The 10,600-nt window shown below is 47.9% G+C and overlaps 1 protein-coding gene across 3 annotated transcripts; it reads left to right on the top strand.

Annotated features, from left to right (window-relative positions):
• Npc2 (Niemann-Pick disease, type C2) lies at positions 1-10,073 on the top strand (the record flags this gene model as incomplete). 3 transcript variants are annotated; one of them, XM_013507152.1, is given in 6 exon segments in its annotated part: positions 1-181; positions 1,477-1,638; positions 6,267-6,374; positions 8,103-8,275; positions 9,291-9,408; positions 9,757-10,073. In XM_013507152.1, coding segments are annotated over 5 exon segments (612 nt in total). In that variant the 3' UTR covers positions 9,378-9,408; positions 9,757-10,073.
• Positions 10,074-10,600: the final 527 nt, after the last annotated feature.

The following is a 10,600-nucleotide window of genomic DNA, read 5'->3' on the forward strand; positions in this document are numbered from 1 at the left end:
GGGCTGCCTGATTGGCCTCCCCCGGGCCAGCCCCCACAACTTCGTCCTGTGACTTCGGCCGCCGCGTCTTTCCTGCCGCTGGGATCCTCGCTGCCCACCATGCGCGTTCTGGCCGCCGCCCTCCTGCTGCTGGTGTGCCTCGCCGCCGGCCGCGCCGAGCGGGTGCAGTACAAGGACTGCGGTGAGCCCCCGCCGCGCGGAGCCCCGGGCTGGGCTGGGCGGGTTCCGCGGACCGGGGGAGTGGGCTGGGGGGCCAAGATAGCAGCCTGGAGCAAGGCTGACCGCGCACAGCCGTCTCCTTCCTTGCCCCGAGTGCTCTGGGGGTCCCGGCCGATCCCGAGATGGACCTTTTGCCGCAGTTCTCCAAAGTTTGTAGGGCAGACCACTGAACGTCGGTATCCACCGCGGGGGCTGGGGTTTTATTTCTGCCCTTCATCTTGGTCAGTGCGCCCACCCCACCCTGCCCCCCTGATCCCTTTGCCTTTCTTAATTTCCCTTTTGCTGACAAGTCAAAAGTCAATTCCCCTTTTCATGATTTATTCTCTTACAAAACACCTTCCTTTAGGCTGGAGTTTTGGGTCGGTTTCTGGTCAGTCAGATTCTTCGTCACTTTTCCACCCGTAAAACTCATGTGTCTGATCGTATCTTGTGACACATCATTCCCTCTCCACGCCGTGGTTGGAATCTTTGTTGGAAAATGCAACAAGCAGCTGGGCGTGGTGGTGCACGTCTAATATCCAGCACTCAGAAGGCTGAGGCAGGAAGATCGCCGCCCGTTCGAGGCCAGTCTGGGCTACATAGCAAGACCCTTTCTCAAGAGAAACCGAAAAAAGGACGTGATGGTGCACGCCTATAATCCCAGCACTCGGAGGCTGAGGCAGGAGGATCATTGCAAGTTCAAGGCCAGCCTGGGATACAAAGTGAGCTCAAGGCCAGCCTGAACTGCATAGTGAGACCTTGTCTCAAAAAGACAAAACAAACAAACAAAAAAACAAACCGAAAAAAACAATGCAACAGGCATAGAAACTCTGAGTTCATTCTGTAGAATTATTAAGCAGAACTGTACAATTCTGTCGGAAGGTTGGAGGTTGAAAGGTGCAGTGATACTGATTTTGTAAAAATACCTAAACCAGGAGGAAATGTGGAAGTCAGCTAGTCAGTCCTTGAATTCCAGAGACCTTAGGTAAGGGGTATAGTTCAGTGGCAGCGCATTCGACTGCGGAGATGTTAGGTAGCCTGTCCGAAGTCACATAGCAGAGTAAGTAACCAAGAGGAGTTTGCTCCTTTATTCCCAGTGTCCAAGGAGTAACTGCTTAATAAAATGTGCTGAAAAGGTAAGTGAAGGAGTATATATTCTCCCCATTATGCCATCAGAATTTATGTTGAGACAAAAACCAGGTTGGGGGCGAGGGGGATTGGAGTGACTGAGGAACAAAGACCTACTAACACTTAACACATGCTGTTTCTTTGAGGCAGGAGACTGGAGCCTGAACGGTTCATCTATGCTCCCACACACTGCCTTTCCCTCCGCTAAACCCAGAAGCCAGCGTTCAGTCCTCACAGTCTGTTCTACAGAAGCAGAAACCAAGACACAGAGTAACTTGCCCAAAGCTCACAGCTGTGAGCAGTGGGAAACTGGTGGGTCTTCCTGAGGAAAGGAAGGAGGGGGCTGAAATAAGTCTTACAATTGTTTTGTTCATTTTGGGGCAAAAAGACAGTACAACCTATGGGAAGACCTTCTTGAAGAATTCCCATCACAGATTTTCAGTTTACTCTTTTTCTGTTTTTTTTGAGACAGGGTCTTGCTGTGTAGTTCAGACTAGTCTTCAACTCACTGTGTAGCCCAAGGTGGCCTCAAACTTGAAGCAATCTTCCTGCCTCAGCCTCCAGTGCTGGGATTACAGGAATGTGCCACCACACTGGGCTCTCGATTTACTTTTGAATTGAGAAATGCAATGTAAAAACTTGAGCACCCACATCAGAAGATCTTGCAATCCACTCTACTCGCCTTTCCTTGGAGTGGGACTTCTCAAGTGAGAAGCGGGACCAGGCCAACTTTAGTTTTGCAATGTTTGCAGGTTAGAGCCGAGGGCTTTGTTCTACTGAAGACCAAGAACCTGTTGTTAGCAAAAAACTGGATAAAAGAGCTATAAGCACTATACAGCCTTCAAATAAGCAGGCAGAAGCTGGACATGGAATGCGTCAACATAAGCATTGATTTTCAACAGTTCAATATCCAGGAGAGACTGGATGGGGTGAAAGTGAGTACTTCTCTAACTGTTTAGGGAGCTGAGCGTGTGTAGTTTGTGAACTTTCACTGTGAGGGAGAAGCGAGCCAAGGGTAAGACACTGTAGATGGCCATGTACAGACTGAGGCGGGGCCGTTGGCCATGTGATGATAGAAGTAGTTGCCAGGGACTCTCAGCCTAAGGGCAGGAACAGGCAGAATATCCAAAGTGTTGCGCTTGAGCGGCTCTGTCCCCATTGTCCTTTCACGGTGCTGAGCCGTCTGGACTGCAGAGCACACAGTGTACTCCCCACCTGCAGCGCACCTGCCGTCTTCGCACTTTCTGCTTATAGACAGGAGGGGTCCGTGTTAGCTGGGACAGTAATCTCCATGCTGCAGTGTACTTAAGGGTGAGAAGCTCAGCCTCGGTGTCACGGAGGGACTTGCCAACCCGTCGCAGAGCAGCTACTCCAGGTTAAATTCGTGGACTGAATCAGGATGCACATAGTAAGGACTCAGGTCGCACTCCACGTTCCCGACTCTTACCTGGGCCTGGCTGTGTGTTACAGCTCCTGCCTGTAGGATGAGCACCCTTTCCACTCCCAGACGTGAAGTGCCTGGAGTTTGCGCAGGAAGTAGTGAAGCAAGCGAGATTTCAGCCCCAGACAGCGGCCCGAGGGTCTGCCTGCGCCCTCTCAGCTGTCCAGTTTCAGGAGCGATTTGTACTTAGACGTGTGTGTGTGGGGGGGGGGTGTACAAAGAGCACTTTCTTTATTGGTTATAAAAACTTTTTAAAGCTTTGCTCCTTGCCTTGGAGACACATGTTGGAGAGCATGGCTTCCCAAAGTGAGCACCCATCTGTAGATACACATTGCATCGGCAGGGGTCTGCAGTCAACCCCGAGGGACCACTGACTGGAGAAGAGTGGGAGAGATGGAGACAGACCAGGAGCAGCTGGGCTCCAGGCTGCAAATGGAAATGGTGGTACTGAAGCTTGCGCTACCACTGGTGCCACGTGCATGGCTTTACAACCCTGTGTCGGGACAGATGGGTTTCCCTGGGCCTGGTCTCCCAAGGTGTGGAGTAGGGGAACTCCGTACATACACTTTATAATTTACAGCATCCTCCTTTACCTAGCAAGTAGGAAAAGTCTGAGCTCCTTGCAGAGTTAGCTCAGATTGGCAGAGAGTGTCCAGTGCTGTTCCTCGGTGCTTCCGGTGGATGGCTCCTGAGCTGGACCTCCTGAATCAACTTTTGCTGCTGCATTGAAACAACACCGAGAGGTCAGAGCTGCTGTGTCTGACTTCCCAGCACCTTCCCACATCTGACTGACTTTTTAAAAGTGTGTAGTATTTGCAAACTATTTTCAGCAGTAATTTAGATCTAGGCAAATAAGTACCTCAGAGGAGGAAAAACCCCCGACTCTACCATTGTTCTCTGACGCAGCTGGTATTTCTGATCCCTTGGCTGCGAGAATCAGCCCAACTTTGATTAACGTGTAATTGTTTAATTTGGGCCCTAAGTTTTTCCTGAAACTATAAAGATCTTGACCTCTGTTCTCTTCTGTTTTTTTTTTCTCTTTTTTAAAATTACTAGAGTATATTATTTACACAGACTACTGAGAGATCCTCTCTTAAGGGTCATATTTAGGGTCATTCTTCTGTTAAGGTTCCTCTTAAATTCCACAGTCCACTTACTTGCTGTCTTGGTTACTTTTCTCTCATTGCTGAGACAAAATACCTGACACCCAAAGTTAAGGAAGGAAAGGTTTATTTAGGTCACAGTTTGTGGAGGTTTCAGTCCATAATCAGCTGGCTCCAAGGCAGGGTGGCATGGCACAGGGCAACACTTCAGGGTGGCAGAAGCCAACAAAAGCATCTCTCGAATGCCTAGTGATGTTGAACATTTTTGCCATATATATTGTTTGCTCTTTCTCCTTCTTCATCAGAGAAGTGTCTGTTCATTGCAGATGCCTATTTTTTTGAATGAGTCTGTAAGTTTGGGGAGGTCTGATTTTTTTCTTTTTTTTAGTTCTTTATGTATTCTAGATATTAGTCCTTTGTCTGAGGAACACCTGGCAAAAATAATTTCCACACTGTAGGTTGTCTCTTCACTCAGTAGATGGTTTCTTTTGCTGTGTAAAAGCTTTATAATAAGATGAAATCCCAGTTGTTGATTCTTTATAATAGCTCCTGTGTTGCTGGGGTTTTGTTCCTAAAGTCATTGCCTATACCTATGTCTTCAAGAGTTCTACCTATTTTCTCTTCCAGTAGATTTAGTGTTTCTGTTTTAATTTTTGGATCTTTTTTTTTTTTTTTTTTGGTTTTTCTCCGGTACCGGGAACCAAACTCACGACCTTGCACTTGCCAGGCAGGCGCTTTTGCCGCTGAGCTAAATCCCCAGCCCCTAATTTTTGGATCTTTGATCCATTTCGATTTTTGTTTAGTGCGTGGTGAAAGATAATGGGTCTAGTTTTAGTCTTCAGCAGGTGGAAAGCAAGTTTTTCCAGCACCATTTATTAAACAGGCTATCTTCCAGTAAGGATTTTTGGCTTCTTTGTCAAAGATAAGGTGGCTGAATGTGCTTGGAGTTGTTTCTGCATCATCTAATCTGTTCGGCTGATCCTCTGGTCTGTTTTTTGCCAAAACTGTGCTATTCTTATCATGATAGCTTTGTAGTATAATTTCAAGTCAGGAATGCTGATGCCCCGCCTTGCCTTTGTTGCCCAGGATTGCCTTTGCTATACTAGGTCTCTTCTGAAGTCATGGTAATCTTAATGCTTTTCTGTTTTCTAACCTCTAAAACAGGAGGTTAGATTGTAAGGTTTTTTTTTTTCCTCAAGTGCTTCAGCTTCCCTTCATCCTTGCTACCCATGGTGCAACTTCCATCAGGCCTCAAAATGAATAACTCGGGAGCTAAAGTTCTAAAAGAAACTTTTAAAGAGTTTTTCTTTTCTGGGTTCTGTCAACAAATACCAAACCCAACAAATACCCAACAAACACCAAACCCCTTAAAGCAGCACTTGCCGTTGTAGGACTAGGGGTAGAAAGGTGGCCTAACTTCTTTCTGCCTTCCTTGGTGGAGTTTCGGGCATCAGGTTTGCCTTCCAGCTGTTTTTTCTTCCCTAGAAAATGAAAGGGGAGACAAGAATACTTTAACAAAACATTCAGAAGAAGATTGAGGCAAACATTTTCAAGGCTTAAATTTAAATTTTTGTATTAGGAATGCAATGCAAGATTGTAGGAATAGCCGGGCATGGTGGTACACACCTATAATCCCAGCACTCGGGAGGCTGAGGCAGGAGAATCACTGCAAGTTCAAGGCCAACCTGGGCTACATAGTGAGTTCAAGGCTGGCCTGAACTACCTGAGACTCTGCCACAAAAATAACAAAAGTTAAAAACAAAGAAGAAGAATCTTGGAGCGAGGAGGGGGAGAAGAAGTAAAACGAAATAAGATGTATTATGTAAATGTACCAACCGCCCCCATGAATGTAATCATTATGTACCACAAACATGCACTAGTAAAAGTAAAAATTTTTTTAAATCTTGGAGTGTTCTGAGTTTCTTGGGTTATAATTTAATCCCTTTAATATAATCGTTTACACATGGTCTCTGGATATTTGACAAATATTAACTTCGTCATCAGGAAATGAGTGATGTCCTTTTGGCCCAATTTATAGGATATGATTTTAGGAGTAAGATGAACCAGAATTCTCACTTTTTGTTGGTTTGTTTGAGACAATGTCTTTCTATGTAGTCCAGGTTGGCTGGAACTCACTATGTTGCTGGCCTCGAGCTTGCAGTCCTCCTGCCTTGGCCTCCCGAGTGCTGGGACTGTGGGCTGTGCCTCTTCGCCCAACACAGTTCTGTCTCTCACTTGTACATTGCCCTGAAGGTTCCATCCCAGGAAAGCAGTCAGAGAGTGCTGCACCTGAACTGGGGGAGGAGGGCCAAGCCCGCTGGGCAGTGGGCGGCCTCCCTGGTCCCTGGAATGCCTTTCCACCTATTCTGATTCCTTTTCTTTAAATGTTTTCTTAGGTTCTGAGGTTGGAGTTATAAAGGAGGTAAATGTGAACCCATGTCCCACCCAACCATGTGAGCTGAACAAAGGACAGACCTACAGTGTCAACGTGACCTTTACCAGCAGTGAGTAACCCGGCTCTCACCCTGCCTTAGTGCGGAAGCATAACGTAAACACCAGCTGTTGGAAGGACCACCCAGGGGCTGTAGGGGCGGAGAACGTGACCGTCAGGAACTCGGACCTGTCTTCCACCTTGTGCAAAGCTGGAGTTTACCGAGCCCTTGGACACCCTTCTCACACTGGGTCCCCGTATGCCTCTTACTCGGAGTCCGTGGTCGCTGGGCTTCCTTTAAGAGGGGTAGTTTCTCTGTGTCAGCGGGTTGTCTTACCTCTGTCCTGTCTTGGCCCATGTTGCACAGCAGACTTTCATGGGAATGTCAGCTGTAGCTACATACTGTGAGTGTTAGTACAGACTCAGATTCTGGAAACGTTGGCTAACCAGGCCCAACCCTCCTCATCTTCCAAGATCAGTCAAGATCGGGAGTGTTCAGGGTGGTATGGCTGTAGACCCAATTCTGTAAACTTTGGAACTCCTCCAAAATGTTATTTCTTCCAGGTGTGATGGTGCACGCCTGTAATCTCAGCACTAGAGAGGCTGAGGCAGGAAGATCGCCACAAGTTTGAGGCCAGCCTGGGATGCATAGTGAGCTCAAGGCCAGCCTGAATTGTGCAGTGAGACCCCGTTTTGAAAAACCAGGGAAGAAAATGTTATTTCAAGAAAGCTACCTTTCAGCTATTAAGTCTATACCCACCTGAAACAAAAGGTGCAATTCATATTTAACAGTCTCTGTAAGGTAGGAAACCATCAAAAAACCTGAGCTTCGTTCTTCAACATGAAGACATAGTACTGAAACTTAGATTGTCTTCTTGTACCGCTTTCACCACCTCCAGACTCCCAAGAATTGAGATAAATGTAAAATTTTTATTTCTGGACAGAACATCTGCCCTGAACCATCCCCTAGTTTTCTATGAAACTAGATACTCTCCTGGGGAACCTCAGAGTTCCTATCATGTCGTATTCATAAGGCTGAAGTCTACTTGCAGATCTGAGCTCCCTGTTTTTTTTCCTCGCCTCTCACCTGGAAGCGTATGCGTTCTTTTTTTCCTTTTTCTTTCTCCCCTCGCCTCCCCACTGCCGTGCTGGGATTTGAGTCCAGGGCCTCAAATGTTAGGCATGAGCCGCACCCCTGGCCAAGCTGGAGGGATGGGCTTTCCAAACAGAAGTCTCCCCAGCCCAGCAGGAAGCACGAAAGCAGCCCTGCGTCTCCAAAGTACCCTGCCAGCGCCTACGTCTGAGTGCCCTAATTTCATGATGCCGTACGTCTCCTACCGGCTTGTGGTATGGAGGCAGAGGCTACCGAGAAATGTACCTGTTTCCCATCTTAACCGGGTCTCTGAAATGTTCTCTCTTTCACTGTCATCACAGAACTTGGTATTTAAAGCACATGATGCTCTTTAGTAGAAGCTGGTATAAATAGCAAACGGGAAGTTTACTGTCAGAAGTCAGGCACCTTGCTAGATAAGGTTATTCATCCCGGGAGCTCTGATTATCCTGAGAAGCTGAGGGGCCGCGGAGGGCAAGACGGGGGAGGAGAAAGAACAGCTCTTGCCTGTTGATGGTTTGTGTCGTGCTGGATCCTACACATAACTGCAGAGACCCTAGGAATTGAGAGGCAAAGCTTTCCGATTTTCTAGTATCACCAGGCTGTTGTTTGAGAATACATCTGAAGATTTAAGTTAGAATTTATAAATACACTGTTTCCTTCTCACCTGATTCTCTTTTTTTCTTTTAGATACTCAGTCTACAAATAGCACAGCCTTCGTGCACGGCATCCTGTTCAAGGTGCCCATCCCCTTTCCCATCCCTGAGCCTGACGGTTGTAAGAGTGGAATCACCTGCCCCATCCAAAAAGGCAAGACCTATAGCTACCTGAATAAGCTGCCGGTGAAGAGCGAATACCCTGACGTAAGTGCCGCGGCTGTCGAGGACGCCCGAGACCTTGGGGCGGGATTAGAAATCTGAGGCAAGGAGCAGACAGCAAAGGTAGGGATAAAGGGCCCCTTGTCTCTGACAGTGAAGCAGATGCCAGAGGAAAAGGGAGATAAGCGAAGTGCTAGGAATCTTGCAGTAGGGCAGGGGTTTTTCACTGTGTGCTCCGTCCTCTCACCACGGCCTGATGTTTAGCTGGGAGCCTCACGACGCTGCTTTTACACGCAGCACTGCACTTGCTCCTCAGGACCACCTGCATGGAGGTGATTCTCTGACAGATTAACGCTGATGTTTTACGACATGGACAGAGCCCACTCCACAAAGAAACCTGGCACCCCAGATTTAGAGCTGGGTCTTCTAACACCAAAGCCTGTGCAGTGTGAAAAGATTTTAGCCAGGTACCAAGCTGTTCAAGGTGCAGGTTACCTCAGCGTCATCCTCAGAAATCCTGGCTTCTCCATCAGACTCTGCAGGCTCCGCTGCAGAGAGGAAACTTTTTCCACCCTCCCTTCTCCCCTTTACCTTTCCAGAGTCCACCTTCCCCTCTGACCTGTTCCTCCTTTACCTCTTCCTTTCCTGCCAAGCACTTGCGAGTAGGTGGTACTGGAGTGAACCTGCATTAAAGGTAGCAATGAGGAGAAGAGTGCTGAAATCCCTTTGTCAGATACCTGCACGATTATCTAAATGTAAAGTGATTTTCTTGAAAGGTTTTCTTTACGTGTCCTTGATCGCAGAGAAGAATGCTTTAGAAGTCTCTGAGATGTTGATTAGATTCTTGCGTGTTAGCACCAAGTCACAGGAGGTGTATGTTGGTTGCTCTTCTGAGCTCGAGGCCACAGGCAGTGTCTAGATGCGAAGTGGCCTCCTGGTCTTAGAAGAAAAGGGTGAGGAATTAGGTGGTTCGTTACAGTTTAGAAACACGGGTAAGCCAGTTTTGGGTTAGGGTCAAATCCTAGTTTCACTTTTCCCAATTCTTTTTCTCTTTCTCTAGATAAAACTGGTGGTGAAATGGGAACTTCTGGATGACAAAAACCAGAATCTCTTCTGCTGGGAAGTCCCAGTAGCAATCAAAGGCTAGAAGCGTTTGATGCCAGTATGTCTCCACAGGGGTAAGAGGGCAGGGTAGCGGGAAGGGAGAACGGAGGGAAATCAGACCGGAAGCTCAGTCAGTGCCACGAGATGAAGGAGTGTGCCTCACAACCTCCAAAAACACTTACTTCTCGAGATCTCAGACCTGTATGTAGCCTTTGTAAAAGAGCTGGCAGAGAGGGCAGAAAGTCGGACTGTGAGGGCCGGCAGCTGTCTCACGGGCTTTTGCTGATGGGCGAGAGTGAGCCCAGCAGACAGGACTGGAGGAGTCGCTTAGGGGTCTCGGGATAACTTGCTCGAGGGCGGTGCTGCGCTCTGAGAACACCTTCCAGACCACTTCCGTGCAGCTGTGGCTGTTACGTCCGCAGGTTCCTCAGCTCCAAGTGCCTCACCGAAGCCAGCGCCCCCGGCCAGCGGCTGTGGCTCTGGACAGCACCTTCAGCCCCGTGGCTTCAGCAGTAGTGACTTGTCCTCTGTGTATCCAGAGATCACTGGAGAGGTGTTCTACAGCAGAAACTTAGCTCCGCTCGCCGACACTTCTGTGGCTGTCCTGCGTCTCTTGTCCCGTCTTAGCATTAAAGACAGTGCTTGGTTAGCGGAAATTTGATTTTTTTTTAACAATATTAACTTGTATCCTTTTGCTGCATCTGAATCTTTAAATAAATAAAAAACAAAGTCTTCTGCATTTGGGCTGTGGTTATCTGCTGCTTTTATTTGTTTTTTCTTCCGGTACCAGGAATCAAACCCACGAGCTTGCGCTTGTGAGGCAAGCACTGTGCCGCTGAGCTAAATCCCCAGCCCCTTATCTGCTTCTTTTAGACAGTAAGTTTGCTAGATCCATGAAGATGGGCAACCAATTCCATGGCTCCAGAGAAGACACGACTCTCAGAAACTACCTTTTTCACCCAGGCATGGCGGCACACACCTAGAATCCCAGCGCTTGTGAGGCTGAGGCAGGATGATGGCCTCAAGTTCAAGGCCAGCCTGAACTACAAAGTGAGACTTTTATCTCCAAAATACCACAGAAAGAAACAAACTGCCTTTTCTCCCTTTTTGCTTAGTCTTTTAACACAAAATGACCTTGTTCTTTATTTTGTATGATCCTGCACCACTGAGCCCGCTTGAAAGACAGACACCCTGTAGCTGAGTAATGACGTCTGCAGGGGTGCGGCGCAGTGATCTGGGAGCCGTCGGGCGGGCGGGGAAGGCCTA

Source organism: Chinchilla lanigera, unplaced genomic scaffold (genome assembly GCF_000276665.1).
Source record: "Chinchilla lanigera isolate Chin_1 unplaced genomic scaffold, ChiLan1.0 scaffold00122, whole genome shotgun sequence".
NCBI lineage: Eukaryota > Metazoa > Chordata > Mammalia > Rodentia > Chinchillidae > Chinchilla > Chinchilla lanigera.